This window comes from Odontomachus brunneus, unplaced genomic scaffold, assembly GCF_010583005.1.
Source record: "Odontomachus brunneus isolate Ranch 3 - 2012 unplaced genomic scaffold, Obru_v1 Obru_scaffold_106, whole genome shotgun sequence".
Taxonomy (NCBI): Eukaryota; Metazoa; Arthropoda; class Insecta; order Hymenoptera; family Formicidae; genus Odontomachus; species Odontomachus brunneus.
The window spans coordinates 566,681-586,619 of NW_022639556.1; the positions used below are offsets into that span (position 1 = coordinate 566,681).

The 19,939-nt window shown below is 37.5% G+C and overlaps 1 protein-coding gene across 14 annotated transcripts in view; it reads left to right on the plus strand.

The window, feature by feature from the left end:
* LOC116849108 (phosphatidylcholine:ceramide cholinephosphotransferase 1-like) overlaps positions 1-19,939 on the plus strand; it is a 38,062-nt gene that overhangs the window by 12,732 nt on the left and 5,391 nt on the right. Inside the window, exon 1 of one of the 14 annotated variants that reach the window (XM_032825925.1) lies at positions 474-2,268. The exons of 11 other annotated variants lie outside the window; for them this stretch is intronic. In XM_032825925.1, the coding sequence (XP_032681816.1) occupies positions 2,234-2,268 (35 nt within the window). In that variant the 5' untranslated portion in view covers positions 474-2,233. 2 more of the 14 variants (XM_032825931.1, XM_032825933.1) reach the window with 2 other exon arrangements.

Genomic DNA, 19,939 nt, shown 5'->3' on the forward strand with positions numbered 1-19,939 from the left:
CCACATTAACCTTTAGGCTGCCGGCATTTTTTTATTAAAAAAGTAGTTTTTTTTTTCAAAAGTTTTTCTATATAAGTAACATACACATAGCGCAGAATTTTGAGATTTGTGCAGAGTCACAAAACAAATATTGAAAAATATTTAAAACAAATTTTAAATATAAAAAAAATAAAAAATTATAAAACAAACAAAAAAGTAAAAAAAATACAAAAATTAAACATTAAAAAACCAAACAAAATGTGGCTTTCCCGGCAGGGAACATATGATCAAATATAAAAAAATTTTTATTTTCTTAAAAATAGTGTATTTGGGGGTTTTTAGTATCGCTGATTCCAATTCTGAGCATATGAAATTTCGAGTCCTAAGTGCAATATTGACAATATAAAGATTATGAAATAAATATAAACATATAGATTTATGCAGTCTTTTTTGTTTGGTTTTTTAATGTTTAATTTTTGTATTTTTTTTACTTTTTTGTTTGTTTTATAATTTTTTATTTTTTTTATATTTAAAATTTTTTTTAAATATTTTTCAATATTTGTTTTTTTATACATTTTATGATTTTTTTATTTCATTTTTCAAATGATAATTTTCAAAGTAAGGTGTTATGCATAATGGAGCATTACAATTAGTGCATATGTTCCGGCGACGTAAGTGCGAACAAGCGCGAACAAGCACAAAGTGGGCACCGGAGAAACACGCATTGTGCAGGCTACATACACACATACATGTTTAATACATTTAGTATTTAAAATATCACTAAAAATAGTACTATTTTAATCCAAACTCAAGAGCCACAAAAGCGCCTTTCCCGGCCGTCTAAAGGTTAATTAGTCAGAATTTTCTTTAACTAAAATAATCGGTAAATCAGTAATCAAAATTAATCAATCGTCATGTGCAAACTCATAAATAACTTCATCAATTAATAAAATTTATTACTCGACGTGATGGGCTTTGACATGATTGATTGTATCATTGATTAATAATTAATTTCTCAGTCAGTTAAATTATTTGTGATTACACATATGACGGCCAATTAATTTGGATCATCGATTTACCGATTATTTTAGTCAAAAGAAATTTTCATCGATTAGTGTCCAACACCAATCTGCATCCGCGGGCCTGTTCTTTTCACGACTGTTGTCGCTTCGTCGTCATTGCGCATTTTTCTTTCAGTATATTGTACCTGCACAACGGCATTGACGATAACTGCACGATAACGCCTCAATAATCTATATTGGACTTATAATTTTTTACGATAATGTGGTTGTTATCGTTGCATGTGCGGCTTTACTACGAACAACGTAACGATGAAGATATTACCGTTGAAAATTACGGAATAGGCTAGCTGGAGCGGTGTATATATCTTTCACCTCGCCTTTTCCGTGCTTACGCGAAATGTGAACTCGGGCGCGGCTCACGCGGTTACGCCGCCTTGTATTTTTGGAGCACGGCGGCACCTCTCGCAAGGCCTTCGACGGATTTGGCCTTTTTTTCGCTCGATCTTGACAGATCGAATAAGTTCTCGTTCGCTGTAACTCGCGTGACAGCGGCGTCGCAGCGCGAGCGCGACATTCCAGTTTCGATTTTCCTTATCTCTCGCGGCTAATATCGGAATTTTCCGTAAACGCGCAATTGTTTTCTTTTTCGTCCTGTATCGTGTATCTGCTCCTTTTTTTCCTCGATAAGACACAATGCATCTCTCCCTCCAAGACACTTGCATTTCGAACGACTCTTATTTCGCGACGGAGTTTGCGATCCAATTTCACTCGTGGCACAGAAGGCAATTGAGGATTCATGGCCGTATGTACGTGTTTACACATCTGTAAATGTAATTCCGATTCCTCGAGTATATATCTCCTTACAATTCTGCCCCGAATTCCGTCGTGAATTATAGATCGTCCTGTAAATCGAGCCTAAGTGCTTAATTCGATCGAGTTAAATTTTCCTCCTCCTGCTCGTTCCACAGCGAGGAGTTAAAATAAAACTCCGCGGTAACCTTTATCCTTGGTTTCTCCAGCTATCGTCGCTCTTCCATCATTTCGATTATTCGGCCCTGCCCTCTCGCTCTCTACCCCTTCCTGCTCTCTTCCTGCCCTCCACCTGTCTATGGTTACCGTCGTTTCCCTCTCCAGACCTCCGACTCCCTCTCTGTCTCTCTGTTTCTCTTTCTTTGTCGTTAACTCACACGCGGTTTTGCGTCCTGCAGTAATTATGTGGCGCGGCATGAAATATGAAGTCTCTGCGAACCGTTTTTGCACTCGACGTGTGAGTATAAGACGCGCGATATCGACGTACTGTTCTTCTCTCTCTCTCGTTTCTCAACAGCTGTCAGGCTTGATTAGGCAGGTGAAGCACAGGGATCACAGTTAATCTGCGTTCTTCTCCTCGAGCTGCGAATACTGCTTCAGGTGATGTGTCCTTATGCGTCTCTCGGCATAATTCTTATGTAACGCGGCCGCCTATTGTGTTTACGTTACATTACGTTTGCAACGACATCGAAGCCTCGTCGCAGTACTGTTGTCGACTTCGTGACGGATCGCCCCCGATTCAAAATTGAAACACGTCGAAGTGACTTTAACGTCATTCTTATCGTCGTCGCCGTCGCTACCACGTCGGTCCGCCGGCGACCCCGAGATCAGCCGGGACCTAAGAGGATTCTATAAAATTGGATCAAGCCGGGAACACGATATCGATCTCTTCGGGCCTTTCAACGCCACCGTGATCCGCGATCGTGCGTTTCGCGCAGATAATACGGGCTTTGTCGCGAAATCGATGATTACGCTTAGAGAGAGAGAGAGAGAGAGAGAGCCGGATTAGGGCTGATGCGATTTCGCGCGTGAAAAAAGATCTCAGTTCGTGAAATTGGAGCAGGAAGCAGGTGGAAATTCGGCGACGTGGAATGATGTCTCTGCTACACTGTAAAAACTGATGTGTTAAATTTAACATTTCATGTGTCCCAAATCATCCACTATCAATTATGTGCAAATTTAACACAAAACAAATGTGGTAAAAAATAACACGCATATGTAAAAAATTAACACGCATATGTAAAAATAACACGCATATGTAAAAAATTAACACAAGAACTTAATAACACTTGAATACCGTCAGAAATCACAGTTTGTGTGAAATTGACATATGTATAATGTTAAATTAACTAAAATAAAACGTTACTTTAACATTAGAGAGGTGTTAATCTATGGTTTTGATGAAATGAAAATGTTAAATTGACATAATCTATGTCTGACATATTAAATATATCAATTTAACACAACCTGTGATTCCTAACGCTATTGAAGTGTTAAATTCTTGTGTTAATTTTTTCCATATTATGCGTGTTACTTTTTAACACATTTGTTTTGTGTTAAATTTACACATAAATGAGAGTGGATGATTTGAGACACACGAAATGTGTTAAATTTAACACATCAGTTTTTACAGTGTACCACAAACCGAAAACGTTTGTCTGAATATTTAGCTGTATAAAACTTGGTTGCGATAACTGATAACAATTGACTGAGTCACGGAGACAACATTATAGTTTTTCTTTTAATATAAATTCTTTTCAATTTTACTATGTACGTTCTCAGTAGTCCACACGGAAAAAAGAATTTCAGTTCGGGTAACTGAATGGAGACCAAACGAAAGACTCGCTGATAAGAAGTAATATCTCTGAACGAACAGTAAAAGTGAATGAATATAGTTCATTACTGCAGAATGTTGATTTGTTCCTCGGTTACAAAATCCTATAATAAGTTTTACCATAAAATTCTCCCCGTGTAGAAACCTCCTACGGGAATCTCTCTGTTCCTACAACCAAGTTTTTCATCAGGTCCCTATAATGGCAATGGAAAATTCAGTCACACCGACGGAATTGTTTTTTTTCGCGCGCCATTCATCTCGCGCTTGATTATGTCAGCCGAGATCCTGTGAGCGAATATACGAATAGCCGCGAATATCTTTCACGTTTGTTTTCATATCCTCGCGGCTTGATTACAAGGTCGGCCGAGAGAGAATATCCTTAATAAAATAAACCAGTGATGTATCTCGGGAGTATTTCGGAACAGTTCTGTTTTTATTCCGCGGCTATTCTCTCCTTTTTCCTGGAGCGAGAGACTCAATTAGATAGCAACTCCTAAGTGTCACGCGGATCGAGTGTTTGTCTCTTTACGTAAGCACCGATGGCCGCTCCGTAACACACTCGGTAATTATTTGATGTCTGATGGGACGGTATAAGCGTTGACCTTGATTCAAGACAGTTGCCGGTGCTAAAGTGTTCGCGTGGACACGGCTAAACACCGATCTGTGGGCAACCTGTGCTTGACCTTCGCGCGCGTCGGTCATGACGGACTGAGGGAAAAATTACCTTAAAATCAATAAATATTTCTTTGATGTGTGGGTGCCATTAACATATTTATTTAAATCTGAATTCTCTTTATTTAAACCACATATTGTCTACTTAAATCAGGTAGACAATATTTGATTTAAATAAAGAGAATTTAGATTTAAGTAAATATGTTAATGGCACCCATCAAAGAAATATTTGTTGATTTTAAGGTAATTTTTTTCTCAGTGCATCCCGAGAGTTACTTTTGCGCCGTTCTGCCGTCAATTCTTCGACATTGATAGCGATCTAACCCTCGCGCGGCGACATCATTCGCGATTGATTCGATCATCGTCGAAGCACGCACACACATACACACACTTGTTGCCTTTTTTTACGTGTATATTTATGCGCATGTGCTTGTAATGCGACAGATCGCTCGATGCAAACGCGAATCTGCGCGGCACTGTCGCCAATTTATATATACGCGCTCGCGATAAATCGATTAACCCGCGGTTATTCCAGTGAGAACTTAAACTTAGAAGCCGCACAAATACCCGCTCGTCGATCATTCCGTGTCGGAGCGAACGTACGACTCGCCCGGCCGTGTGCCGACTAAAGCCGTGTGTATTTTTAAGCGTTAAAGCGAATCTTCTGCCGAAATGTTTGAATCTCGCGTGCCACAGCCGCCCCCGCCGGACTTTAAGATAGTTACATCGCTAGGTGCCGTATTTTCCATTCATAAATTTAACATTTATCGACAAAAATTGCGTTTCTATACTAAAATTGCGTTACTTTACTATCTAAACATTACTAAGCTTAAAGCTTAAAGCTTAAAGCTAAGAAATTAAAACAAGAAATAGATGAAAATAAAACAAGAAATACACATATATATATATATATATTTTTTTTTTACGAACTCGAAGAAAACTATTATTTTCTATTTTTTTATGAGAGCTTTATTTACGCATCAGTTTAATAGAGATGTGTAAATAATAAAAAAAGGTAAAGTAATAAATTAGTATAAGTAATATAAAGTAAGTAGTATAAGTAATATAAATAATATATAGTAAATAGTGTAAGTAATAAAATATAAGTAATAAGTAGTATAAGTAATATAAGTAGCATAAAGTATTTAAATATGTATATATGTATTTCGAGAGTATTATTATGAATTACATACTTCCCATTGCAGAGAGTGGAAATGTTTTTGCAGAAATTCAGATTTTGAAAACAGAATGGTCAATAATACGGAAACTTGTATACTTGTGTAATGACTATTTGTTAACCTGCAATGTCACAGTAGTCTTTCATCAAAATCCTTACATACAGTTTACAAGATACAGAAAATAGAAGTACCAAATAGCGCGATAGTCTCAAGGAAACACGTAAAAAGTGTTCACTTTAGGATCTACCTGATGCTGCAAATGCTTCGAAGCATCGTACAGACCTTCATAAATCTTTTTTACGCGCTGTAAAGCGCGATTGTGGCTTCGAGTGTACCTTACTCTGAGTTGCAAAAATCTCAGCCCGATCTTCTTTCTAATCGGACGAGCAATCAGATCATACTTTATCGCTGCGTATGTATACTACAAGTTGTTGGGTCATAATATGCACAATCCACAGCGGTTTTTCGATGCGATACACTCGAAATCGCATTGTTATATATTCCAGACTATTTTGCAACCATGCAAAGCAATCCATCATACATATATGTGCCTAGTTATAATTCTGCAATTACACTTTTTAACGGCGAGAACGTGATTAGCGGGAATACACGCGGACGTCAGCTACTGATTGTGATATGATTATTTATGAAAATGGGATTTGGCGCAGGATTGTTCGTGGAATTGCAGCGCGCACCGATGATTCGACTCATTTGGCGCAACGAGTTCGCAGCCGCACTTTTCGCGAGTATGTCGCACTTGCGCGCGAGATGAAATTCATACGCGGACATTACACCGGCGCCGCGACACCTCGATGTATCGCCGTCGATACGCTGTCGCCGCGTTATTGCCGCCGTTACTTACTTCTATGATCAAAACCTAGCTAGGAGCGTGTCGGCGGCTCGGTATCGCCGTAAATCAGTTGAGAGGAAAAAGGAAATGAGTCACTTGCTAGGTAGTTCATCCGTGACGTAATCGCATCGGTTTCTAGTAACGGAAGCTTTCGCGCTCGAGTCAGCAAGTTGGAAAACGATCAGTCTGACGTGAACGCGAGAGACTGGGAACGAACCCAGCGATGGACTTCAATCGGCCATAGTTATGCGATCTAAACCATTATGATTTTCGGGTTTTGTTACACTAACGGGTAGTCCATACGTCTCTCTACATAAAACAAAAAAGGATTCTAACCTTATGGGCGCCTAAGATTAATTGGAGAACAATTTATTTTCTGCTAGTTGTATCTCTTTTATTCAGTTTTAAAGGTTAAGCTTGTCAATGTGCTTAAGGTACTCCCTTAAAGAGAAAAAAATTGACCACGCTTGACTGCTTGAACGATTGCGAAGAACCTCAGCGCTGTCTACACTTTCTAAATCCTGTATTAAATTTTCTTTATTTTTTTTTAAACGTACTTCCAACGTGAGTTGTATCACTCTTGCATTAATTACGGCTAATTAAAAGGCATTCCGGAATTCATAATAATAAAAGCGACGAAACATTATATGGGGTTGTGATTGCGCGAACTCTACCATGACGTAATTTCGCGTATCGGTTGTTTATTTCTTTTTCGATCGTCTTACAAAATTCGTCCGGATATCGCTTTACTCGTTAGAAACTCGCACGACGAGCGTCTGTTTGCTTTCAAAATACACTCCGTTTTATCTTCATCGCTATTATCGAAATATAATGGCAACCAGTGGAATCGCGCTGACACATCATTAACATGCTGTCTCAGCAATTCGCATAATTACCAATTTGCTACGCTGTAGTCGCGACAGTATGTGCGCTCGCGCTGCCTGGATAATATATACACATTGTGAACAGACCGCGGTCGAAGATCCCCGGGAGACTTTTTTTGTGGCGCAATAATCGATTGCTTTTGCAGTTCTGAGGAGCCGCGCGGCCTGAATTATTCAGCCGTGAGTCAGCCCGCGCATACACAAGGGCGGATTGCAGGAATCTCGTTAATGAGTTTTCTGATATGGCCTGATTGGACCATGCCTGAATAACGGCGATTGAACCGACCGGTTGCGCGACTTTCCGTGACCCCAAGGCGTGATCACGAATATAAAATTATTATTTATTTATCTCGCGGGAGATTTTGGCCCCGGTGCACTGGTAGAGCTCGGTATTTTCACGGGAGAAGTGATAACACAGTGAAAATGACGATTTTCGGACGATTTTCGGTTGATTACGAGGCGCGAGCTGACAGATACTAGACGCTTATCCTGGTGAGTTGAATAAAGTAATTCGTGTTTGAAGTTAAACAGAATTTTAGATACGGAGAGAATATATTTTTTCTTGTATGAATTCTGATCAATTTTATTATACAAGGTGTCCCGCCACTACTGCATTATCTTTTAAGGGCGGATTCCTGAGGTAATTTGAATAAAAAAATCCTAATGCAAAAATGGCGAGGCTATAATACTTTTCAAATTATAAACGTTTAAAGTACGCGCGCTCAGGTATGGTATAACACACAAAAGGTGCATGCACATGTCGTCCCTTTTCCAAATATTGATACGGAAGTTCCATACATACAACAACATATAATAATCTGTAATATAATAATAATAATCTGTCCTTTCTATCATTTAATAAATAAACGTATCACAAATAATAACAATTTTGTCAAAATCTTATTAATAAAATATCACACAATACATTTATAAGAATCAATAAGCTGTCATTTAACGTTTCTTTCAGAGATTTACAATTAATTTCATATCTTATGCAAATTTTCACTTATGTACATGCATCTGTATCATTGTCTGTTGTACCGTACCTGAGCGCGCATACTTTAGCCAATATAATTGGTCAACTTCAATCGTTTATAATTTGAAAAGTATTATAGCCTCGACATTTTTGCATTAAGATTTTTTTCTTCAAATTACCTCAGGACTCCTTGTATGTTTTCAGTAGTGCACTGATGAATAAAAGTTGATACCGTATGAACGAATGTTTCAATAAATTAGAATTCGACATCTCGTAACATCACAATAAGTAAAGTACATCAGATTCACTCTATAGTTTTGAGTGAAGATATTCACTCGACGATTCCGAATGGAAAATTCACTTTATATCATTGAAAAATCGCAGACATTCAAGTGACTCTTAGTGGTCACTCACTTCTTCAGCGAAATTTTGCTCCAAAAAATTTAGAAAATACATCCGAGTCGAAATTTTGCCCTTGAAATGTTGAATCTTGAATTCTATATCGCAGTAAGAGCTAAGATAGCAGAGTAGGTTTAACTCTAATAATATAATTTACTTCTACTTTGACCCTGATGATGTCTGAAATTTCCGCTTTTGCTTTCTTTAGCGTCAAAGTAGGTTGTATAATAGTAGGATTTTAGGGAACAAAGTAGGTTCAGTTGCGAACCTCTATTGAAGTTTTAGCTCCTACATAGAATATATGTATTTTATAGAAATATTTAAAAAATTTAATGAATAACGAAACAGAAATGTCAAATAGCATACAAAATATACATTTTATTTGTTGCATATATTTCAGACATTTCAGACATCATCAGGGTTAAAGTAGGAGTAAATTATATCATTAGAATTAAACTTACTTTGCTATCTTAACTCCTACTACGGTGTAGAATTCAAGGTTCAACATAGGATCCAAATTTCGACTCGGAAATGAGTTTTAATATCGTCAAAATAGGTTTCACCTAGGTTGTAGATTATCTAAGTAGGCTCAAACTATTTTTAAGAGTGTCAAAGTAGCGTCAAAATTTTGACAAGGTAGAGTTAAAAGTTCAAAAGCGAAGTTAATGAGTATCAATATCGTCAAAATAGGTTCTACCTACACTGAGAAAAAAATTTACTAAATTTCAAAAAACGTTTGTTTGGATAGTACTGTGAAGATATTTGTTTAAATTAAGTAATTATTTTCTAAAATTAAAGAAACAAATTTATATTTAAAACTTCTTTATTTAATTTTAGAAAATAATTACTTAATTTAAACAAATATCTTCACAGTACTATCTAAACAAACGTTTTTTGAAATTTAGTAAATTTTTTTCTCAGTGTAGGCTATAAACCGTCTAAGTAGACGCAAACTATCCTTGAGAGCGTCAAGATAGTATCAAAATTTCGCCTCGGGCATTCTGAGTTTCTTTCAGCTCGTTTCAAATGAGATTTCATTTCAGGAAATTTCGCGGGAATGAACAATGACACTTTCCGATGAAGCGCCTGGGAGCGAGGATTAAATGACATATCGCATAAGCCGGGTCGCGCTGATGTTAGACTTCGTTGGCAAACGCCACGTCGACAATGTTACCGCGTGATATCCCCGTAATCTACTGAAATACGAAGCATCGGCACTCCCCATTTCGCATATATGTAAATCGTCGTGCGTCGTACGCGAACAACGGTGACGGTGTCCGGGTCGGTGTGCGTTTTACGCGATTTCGCGATTTCTCGCCGCGCGATAGCTTGCGTCACGGACGCAATTTTCTATTTTACACTCACGGGACAACGGAAACCCGGCGCAGTTCCGCAAATTACTTCGTGCAGCTCGGGAAATTCTCCGGCGGCGCGGTGGTGGCGCGATGAGATAGCAATTTGGAGTGGAGCGCGTTTAATTTGAGAGAGCGCGGGGAGCGATACCGCACCTCGATTGACGTCGAAAATTGTAGGCTGTATCAGCGGTTGCAACACCATCTCGTGATCCGCTTTTGCGCAGAGAGATTCATGGATATAAGCGCCACACACACTGCAAGTACGCGCCATCGCGTCGCACCACGTGTGTCGAAATGATCGATCGTTGCGAGATAGAGCTTACTCGATCGTCTCGTAAATAGCACATTGCTCTCCGTCGAATCGGCACACTATGCACATTTTACGTATATTAATGTGTGCACGAATTAATCACGCCATAAATTACATCTCTCTCTTTCCGTCGATCGCGTCGATTGTATCTCGCGTTCTTTATGCATTTAATTACAGAATTCTGACAGAAGCAAAAATTAGATAAAATTTGGGGAGTTGTAAAACGTTACAAATTAATTGGGATATGAGTTCTTTGTTACTGTCTATTGACAATATCTTGGTATATAAAAAACTAGATATTTATGTCTATTGACAATATCTTGATATATAAAAAATTAGATTTTACGGTGAATATTAATATCACTCTATGTCCATTTCATTTCTATTCTACAAAGAATCATGCTTCAGCGATAACTATCCTGATCTCAATAGGAGTGAGATTAATATTAATACATATTTTCTTATTTATTAGGATTATAATTATTGGTTCAAAGAACAGATGTTGGAAAAAAAATATTTTGAAAATATTTGGAAAAAAATGAGAGTTAAAAAGTCAAATTTAATCTTTTCTGAAAAAATTCGAGCTTGTAAAAAATTATTTTGAAATTTGCGAAAAGTGTCTTCATGGACTGATAATCATAATCCTAATAATTATAAAAAAATGTATTGATATTGATTTCAGATCACTCTTGTATGTTGAGACCAGGATTACCGTTAGAGCATGATTCTTTTGTGGAACAGAATTGAAGTGGATACAGTGATGTCAATATATATTATGATTCATCATAAAATCAAATTTCTTCATATTAAGATATTGTTAATAGATATACATAACATATATTTATTCCTATATTAATTTATAATTTTCTACAATTTCCCAAATTGTACCTAATTTTTACTCCTATCAGGACTCTGTCGCTTAAGGACAGTTTGGTCTGGCAATGGTACGGCTAGGCTGAATTTACTAAGTTGATCCTATCTTAGTACGTGGTAATGGTTCAACTATATCCATGGCTATTTTATCAAATGTCCATCCGGGGTGATTCTAGGGGTATTCTAGTATGAAGGTCCGTTTTCAAGGCGATTTTTGGGAATTAATTTAAAGTAAATGGTTAAACCTACAGAATTAATGTTTTGTACTGACATTTCTTCATCTTTGAAGAAACATCTTAAATTTTCTCAAAGTTTTATATTCAAAATTAAAGAAAATCCAAGTGGATGAAACAGGTTGTAAAATTGTCTTCCATCGGGCAAATTGATTGCCGCCGTCCTCGTCATCTGAAATAAACGAAATTGCGTTTATTTTGTTCTTTATGAATGTGGCTATCGCCCGAGATAGAATAAAATAATTTGAAGAAAAATTGACAAAATGGCGGTGCTTGAAAAATAATAGTCTGATTTTTACTAAAAAATTCTAACTGTTCGCGGTCCGAAAAAATAGTAATTTTAAAGATATCGAAAAGATTCTAATTCGGGCAATAATCAACAATATGTGTACTATATGTGTGTAAAAGCGCAAATGAATCGGCCTAGTAGTTTCCGAGAAAAATATTCGCCCGATTTGAAAAATGTCGATGTTTCGAGAAAAACGCATTCAAAGATTCTTATGTACTTATGAGATGGATAATGAGTAATTAGAGAAACTTACCCTTAATCTGCTATACTAGGGCCATATAAGAAATCTTCCTCAACTTCATAAAACCCACGTTTGTCAGCTTCCTCTTGTCTCTTGGTAATTCTTGCTTTTTTTCGACTCGTGCGACGCTCGCTGCTCCGAACGTTTAACGCACTCGTTGTTTCTATTATCCGCGAAGAATTTTGCATTTTGACCGATTTGTAGCCCCATTACATTTGTAGTCCATTATTTTTAAAATTGTATGAAATCCTTCATTAAACAGGCAAACAGCCAAAAAAATTACAACTTCCACTGTCTTCTTTCTACAATGCAGATGTTTTGGTGCAATTGTCCGAATTAATGAATTTAAACTTTTATTATTCTGAGTAAATAATCCGAGGCATCGCTGTAATAAATCATGCGTAGTTAAATCTTCGTAAATAGGTTGGGTGACATTTAACACTTCGTCATTCATCTCGCGGTCGGCGCGCCGTATGGAGGCTTTTAAACCTTTTAAAGGCTGCGTCTTTTAAACTCGGTCAATTTAACGAATTTTAATATTTTAGGGATATATTTTCAAGACTTTAAACTATAAAAATATGCAAAAAAAGAAAAATCGATTTTTTGGATCCGTCACACTAGAATACCTCTTTAAGTAACTATCGTATTCTCTAAATTTCTTGGAATGAAATTTCACTCGAAGAGTAAAGTGACTACTCAAGCCCGAGTGACTTTTTATCCATAGTGACTTATCCATATTATATTTCCGTAGTGTCCATAGTGATCCGAGTGACTTTTTATCCACAAAGTGAATTCTCCATGATTCTCTGAATCATGTAATGGATATTTCTACTGGAAATAAAAGAGTGAATCTAATGTATAGTGAGTTGCAAAATAGTTTGAACATAAAGTCGGGAGCTTAACAAGCTGTCAAAATTAGGAGTCATTACTGATGAATTTACGCAATAATAATAATAATAACAATATGATAAACCTTCTAGCCATGTTCTGGGTCTTTTTTGAGTTTCAAAGTTTACACAGTTTTTGTAATATTCTAAATATAAATATGATACTTCGCGACTTTTCGAATTATTTTAGAAAAAGTCAGTATATATTGTACTAAATTACTTTATATAATGCTAAAATAAAAGATATAAAAAAATACATATGTCAATTAAATTGTGAGTTCTTACTATTGGATCTATTTAGATCCTGAATATGATCAAAGTATATCCGAAACGAATACGGTTAGAAGGTTAAGAACACTAAATAATTATATTAAGAATAATAATTAATAATATAATTACCGGACAAGCCCGTGTTTTTTGTCATATTAATATTTCTCAATTTTGACAGTTTGATAAACTTCCAATTTCCTTGTATCCCAAATGTTTCGTAAGCCGCTATACTCCACTCTGATTGTTTGAAACATTCGCTCATGTAGACTCAGAATCCACTCTAAGCCTGAGTGAAACACATTCTCTCTTGCGATTTCGAGTGGCAGTATTTTCACTGGAACGCCTCGCGTGAAAATGCTGCCTCTTTTCACTCGTCTCGAGCGAAATTCTACTCCAAGAAATTTAGAGAGTACGAATATTGCGCGTACAACGTGATAAAAATTTAGAAATTCAGATAAATATTTGCATCCGATCAGGAAACATTCGATAAGAAGTATCGATTCATAAATTTAATCGGATATCCCGATCGAATATAAAAATTCATCGATATTTTGGTCGGAAATATCTGTTTGTAAATTTTTTTATCGGATAATTTTTCTCAGTGCAGTATTACAGGTATAATATGTATTCAAACAATTGTGTACAAGAGCTCCCTCCCCTATTGATTTCACGAAAAGAATTCCTGTGGGTTCAAGCGCTCATTATAAATATATCATTAGCGATAAGTAACCGTACGCATCACGTGCTGATAAAGACCTCGGCGTTCGTTTCGATAACGCTTCGTAAGCAAATACATCGTTCACCACGCGCGGAGGGAAATTTATTTTCACGTGGAGTGAATCATATTTATATACTTGGGTTTAGAGCCACGTACACAAAAATTCATTCGAATTTCTGATTAGAAATTCAGAAATTCGAATGAATTTTTGTGTACGTGGCTTTAAACCCAAGTATATAAATATGATTCATTCCACGTGAAAATAAATTTTCCTCCGTGCGTGGTGAACGATGTATGCTTACGAAGCGTTATCGAAACGAACGCCGAGGTCTTTATCAGCACGTGATGCGTACGGTTACTTATCGCTAATGATATATTTATAATGAGCGCTTGAACCCGCAGGAATTCTTTTCGTGAAATCAATAGGGGAGCTCTTGTACACAATTGTTCGAATACATATTATACCTGTAATACTGCACTGAGAGAAATTATCCGATAAAAAAATTTACAGATATTTCCGACCAAAATATCGATGAATTTTTATATTCGATCGGGATATCCGATTAAATTTAATCGATTACTTTCGATCATAATGGCATTTCGTCAGATAAACCAATCAAAACATTATAAATCGATACTTCTTATCGAATGTTTCCTGATCTGATGCAAATATTTATCGGTATTTTGATCAGAAATGTTCCTTTGTTAATTTTTTATCGAATAATTTCTCTTAGTGTGCTTAACGCGTACTACTGCTGATTGCGTTTATAAAGCGATAGCCCGAGTCGAAATTTTGACCCTATGTTGAACCTTAAATTCTATACCGCAGTAGGAGCTAAGATAGCAAAGTATGTTTAATTCTAATGATATGATCTATACTTCTACTTTGACCCTCATGATGTCTGAAATTTCCGCTTTCGCTTTCTTTAGCATCAAAGTAGGTCGTATAATAGTAGGATCTTAAGAAGCAAAGTAGATTCAGTTGCGAGTCTTTATTGAAATTTTAGCTCCTACATAGAATATGTGTTTTATAGAAATATTTAAAAAATTTAATAAATAACAAAACAGAAACGTCAAATAGCATATAAAATATATATTTTATTTGTTGCATATATTTCAGACATCATCAGGGTCAAAGTATGAGTAAATTATATCATTAAAATTAAACCTATTTTGTTATCTTAGCTCCTATTGCGGCGTAGAATTCAATGTTCAACATAGGATCAAAATTTCGACTCGGAAATGAGTTTTAACATCGTCAAAATAGGTTTCACCTAGGTTGTAGATTATCTAAGTAGGCTCAAACTATTTTTAAGAGCGTCAAAGTAGCGTGAAAATTTTGACAAGGTAGATTTAAAGGTTCAAAAGAGAAGTTAATGAGTATCAATATCGTCAAAGTAGGTTTTACCTAAGCTATAAACCGTCAAAGTAGGCGTAAACTATCCTTAAGAGCGCCAAAGTAGCATCAAAATTTCGACTCAAGCTGATTGGATGCAAAAATTCATCGGTATTTTGATCGGAAATGTTCATTTGTTAATTTTTTGTCGAATAATTTCTCTTAGTGTGCTAAACGCATACCACTGCTTATTGCGTTTAAAAAGCGATAGGCCACGTAGGCCGTCAGAAAGTCAGAAGCGCTTATCGTTACGCAGCAGCGGGCGTGCGCGACTTGTGCGTTGCAACTTGACTTATTGCTAGTGACTGGCTGTAACTAAGAGCTGCATTAACGACAACCACCTGGCTACCGTGGCTAAAGTTTTGTCTTATTTCCGCGCTAATGGATTATAAGCAAACCGCCACATAATGTCACGTCCTCTGGAACATAGTTGTGTGAAATTGTTCACCTGTTGCAAAAGTACTTTATATCTTACTGGCACTTTCGAGGTCTTAGCTCAATAAGCGCATTTAACTAAATATATGAATAATCCGCTTTCAAGAACGTGATATCGTCGTGACGAGCCGCCGCTCGTTTCCCACACAGTGTCATTAAAATATCGTCTGCTGCTTCGAAGGCGCGTCGATAATGATATTTTGCGTCGGGACGACGTGATATTCGCGATAGATGCACGGTGTAAACAACGCGTGGCCCGAATATTTGGCAGTGATCGAGACACGCTCGGCCTTCGTGCAAATTTCCAGTTTGAGCGCTCACGCGTGACGAAATGTCGGCTTGCGTGCGACGTTGAGCTTCGCGAATTAATTAGAATAAAGCAGAGGCGACGTGTACGGCGCGGCAAGTGGGACGCGTAGGTTGTTTCGTACAATTATCCATAGCAGCCCGCATCCTTGTACAAGTAACCGTAGTCGCGCCAAACACAAACACGTACACACATACGTACGTATACACACATGAATATACACGCGCATATATTCTGCGTGCGCTGTTGATCTTTTTATTAAGTGTCGCGCCCTCGGCGTCGGACGTTAAATCTACCAGAAGTTAAATTAGAACACGTCACGACGAAATTCACTCGGAATTAACTGAGCCACGAGTCGTTCACGCTGCATCTCGACGAATTTTGATTTTCGACCTTCGATTCCAGACGGCGAGCTCGTGAAAAATCGTGGACCCCGCGGAATCCTGCCGCAGACGAGAAAGTCCTGCGCCGCCGTCACTGATCGACGCGATTCCACTGAGCCCGTTTCCGGCGTCTCTCTCCCTACGTCCCCCATCGTCCAAGGGAGCCTTTATTGCGCGCGTAAACAAGGGTTAATCGGCCGACTGATCTTTTTGACGAGCAGTTCCTGCGCGAGGATCGCCTCCTGCCGTCGACGTCTCGCCTGTCCGGCTTGTAAAAACGAGTCCACGACGAGAGCCTCAACGCGACACCCGCCGACGGTATCCGGATTAATTGCGACACGTCCCAGAATCGGTCTTCTCTGCCATCCTGCTGTCGTCGCCCACAGAATCGTCGGTCGGGTCAAAAGGGTCGCCGGTCGAGAGCGAGAAAGCTCTCTCTATCTTCGTTCCTCTTTCTCTCTCCCTCTCTCGTTTTGCAGTTTATCGGCACCGGCCAAGCGACGGCTCGCATTCCGACGATCCCGCCTTTTGACCTCATAAAAGCAATATCCGCCGCGGGAATTCGTTTCCCGACTTCGCGCGAAAGGTCTTCCGGACGTAACCGCGAAGTGCCCTCTCCCTCCCCTCCTCCCCCGTTCTCTCTAACTCGCATTTTACGCCGGGTCATAAAAAGAAGATCGCGTACGTATAGATATAAAGTGCCCTAGTTCCATCGTATTATTTCGCAATGGCAGATTCCGCGATCAATTTCGCGTCGATTTACCTTCGGCGAAGATATCGCGAGGGAGGTGCTCCGTCGCTCTTCCCCGCATAGAAAATTTCCTGGAGTCTGATTGGGAGCGACACTCGATTCTGCAAACTAATTATGGATTCCCGGTATAATGTTTCCAACGTGCGGTTTTAATGGAAAAAAATTCAACGAAACATATATTGACTTTCTCAATAATTTCAGTAAAATATTTAGTATTCTAAAAATATTTTATTTTTTATTTTATCGAATATATTCTTTATATTTCCATTAAATATATTCTATATTTTATGAAAACGCTACTGTTCATATAATACACTGAAGGAAAAATTACCTTAAAATCAACAAATATTTCTTTGATGGGTGCCATTAACATATTTATTTAAATCTAAATTCTCTTTATTTAAACCAAATATTGTTTAAATATTGTTTGTTAATCAGGTAAACAATATTTGATTTAAATAAAGAGAATTTAGATTTAAGTAAATATGTTAATGGCACCCATCAAAAAAATATTTGTTGATTTTAAGATAATTTTTCTCTCAGTGTATATTTGGAGAAATTTTGGGAAATTTCTATGCGAGAGTTATCACGCGACGTCGCGATTTTGAACGTGGCGTATCCTTGCGAGCGAAAGAGTAAGTAAATTAAAGTTTCACTCGGGTTTACTCGCGGTTAATCACCGGCTATTTTCTTATAGAAGAGGCTTCTCGATGCCGTTAACCCGAGTGATGTCCGAACGTCGTCTTGTCGGCCGACAGAGGCGCCGGTTACGATTGCAGGATTATGCGATGATCACGACACGATCATTTCGCCCGGACACCGTCGACGGCGGTGCACGATAAGTGCATCGTCCGTCCATAATTCGTTCGATAAATGTGTACGATGCCTAGCTTTAACACGACGCGCGAGTTAGACGAAGGAGATGTCGGGGCGCGCGCAGCCGTCGGCTTTCCCACGAAATCACGTAGCGCGCTAACTACGGTCCTTGATATTAAATATTCATGCCGCGGGTGGACGTACACATCATCTCGATACGTAGCGATGCATGTAGCGCTCGGTATAGTTGAAGGAACATCGCAGGCGGTGCGCCGGTGGGTTCCGTCAGAATGCACCGCGTCGTGGCTGAGGCGACATTCGTTCCTGGTCGGTTCCTCTCGAGACCGACAAGAGAAAAAGAAAATCACACCGTAATCAATCGCGCGTGAGCCTAACGCCGCGACGTTACTACCACGAAAATGCTGAACAATGCTCATGAGGCGCAGGTAAAGGGATGAAACTGCACGCCAAGAGAGAGAAAAGTGCTACGTGAGAAAACGATCCGACTAAATATTCATTCCACAGTCCGGGTTAGCTTAATCCCAATCAGCTATCTGTATGTATTGTCTGTTTGTATAAAGTGATGTTGTTGAATCCTGATTGTTAGTAAGGTTCTAATTGCTGATTGTTTTTGTCATTAATAAGGTCTTGATTACCACGTTGTATCATATGATTTATCACACATGCCGAGAGAATACTTGAAAATTTATTTGTGTCATATGGAATTTATTTCTGTGGAATGAACTTTATATCTCGCAAATAAGTTTTCATGTATCTTTTTCTCAGTGTATGGAGAAAAAATACTTAAAAATTTATTTGTAGGGTCTAAAGTTTATTTGTAGAAATAAACTTTATTTATTTATTTATTTGTGAGATATAAGCATTATTTCACACTGAAATAAATTCTATATCCCACGAATAAATTTTCAAGTCTTTTTCGCTAAAGTACGACAGAAAAGTTTGGTTGAACCTTCAAATTTCCGGTGAAATATGAACGATTCGGAAATTCTTGTTGAAGTTATTTGAAAAAGAATTTGGATTAAATTGTCCAGATTTTCGGCTAATTTAAATAGAATTCTATTAATTTCAATTTCAGAATTTCTAAATCGTTCATATTTCACCAGAAATTGGTTTATCCAAACCCTTTTTTTCGTACAGGACTCGATGACATCTCCGAGTCAAAATTTTGATGCTACTTTGACGTTCTTAAGGATAGTTTGCGTCTACTTTGACGATTTATAGCCTAGGTAAAACTTACTTTGACGATATCGATACTCATTAATTTCTCTTTTGAACTTTTAACTCTACCTTGTTAAAATTTTGACGCTACTTTGACGTTTTTAAAAATAGTTTGAGCTTACTTAGATAATCTACAACCTAGGTGAAACCTATTTTAACGATATTAAAACTCATTTCCGAATCGAAATTTTGATCCTATGTTGAACATTGAATTCTACGCCGCAGTAGGAGCTAAGATAACAAAATAGGTAATTAATTCTAATGATATAATTTACTCCTACTTTGACCTTCATGATGTCTGAAATATATGCAACAAATAAAATGTATATTTTGTATGATATTTGACGTTTCTGTTTCGTTATTAAATTTTTTGTTCCGTTTATTTTTTTCTGTTTCGTTTATTAAATTTTTCTGTTTTTTCTGTTTCGTTTATTAAATTTTTTAAATATTTCTATAAAATACATATATTCTATGTAGGAGTTAAAGTTTGAATAGAAGTTCGCAACTGAACCTACTTTGCTTCCTAAGATCCTATTATACAACCTACTTTGAACTACTAAAGAAAGCGAAAGCGGAAATTTCAGACATCATCAGGGTCAAAGTAGGAGTAAATTATATCATTAAAATTAAACCTACTTTGCTATCTTAGCTCTTACTGGTGTAGAATTCAAGGTTCAACATAGGTTCAAAATTTCGACTCGGATCATCTTGTACAAATCAGATAATTGATTGGGATCAACTTGATCAGGACCATGGAATAAATTTCTAGTCTGGGAAGGACGAGCTCTCTCTCTCTCTCTCTCTCTCTCTCTCTCTCTCTCTCTCTCTCTCT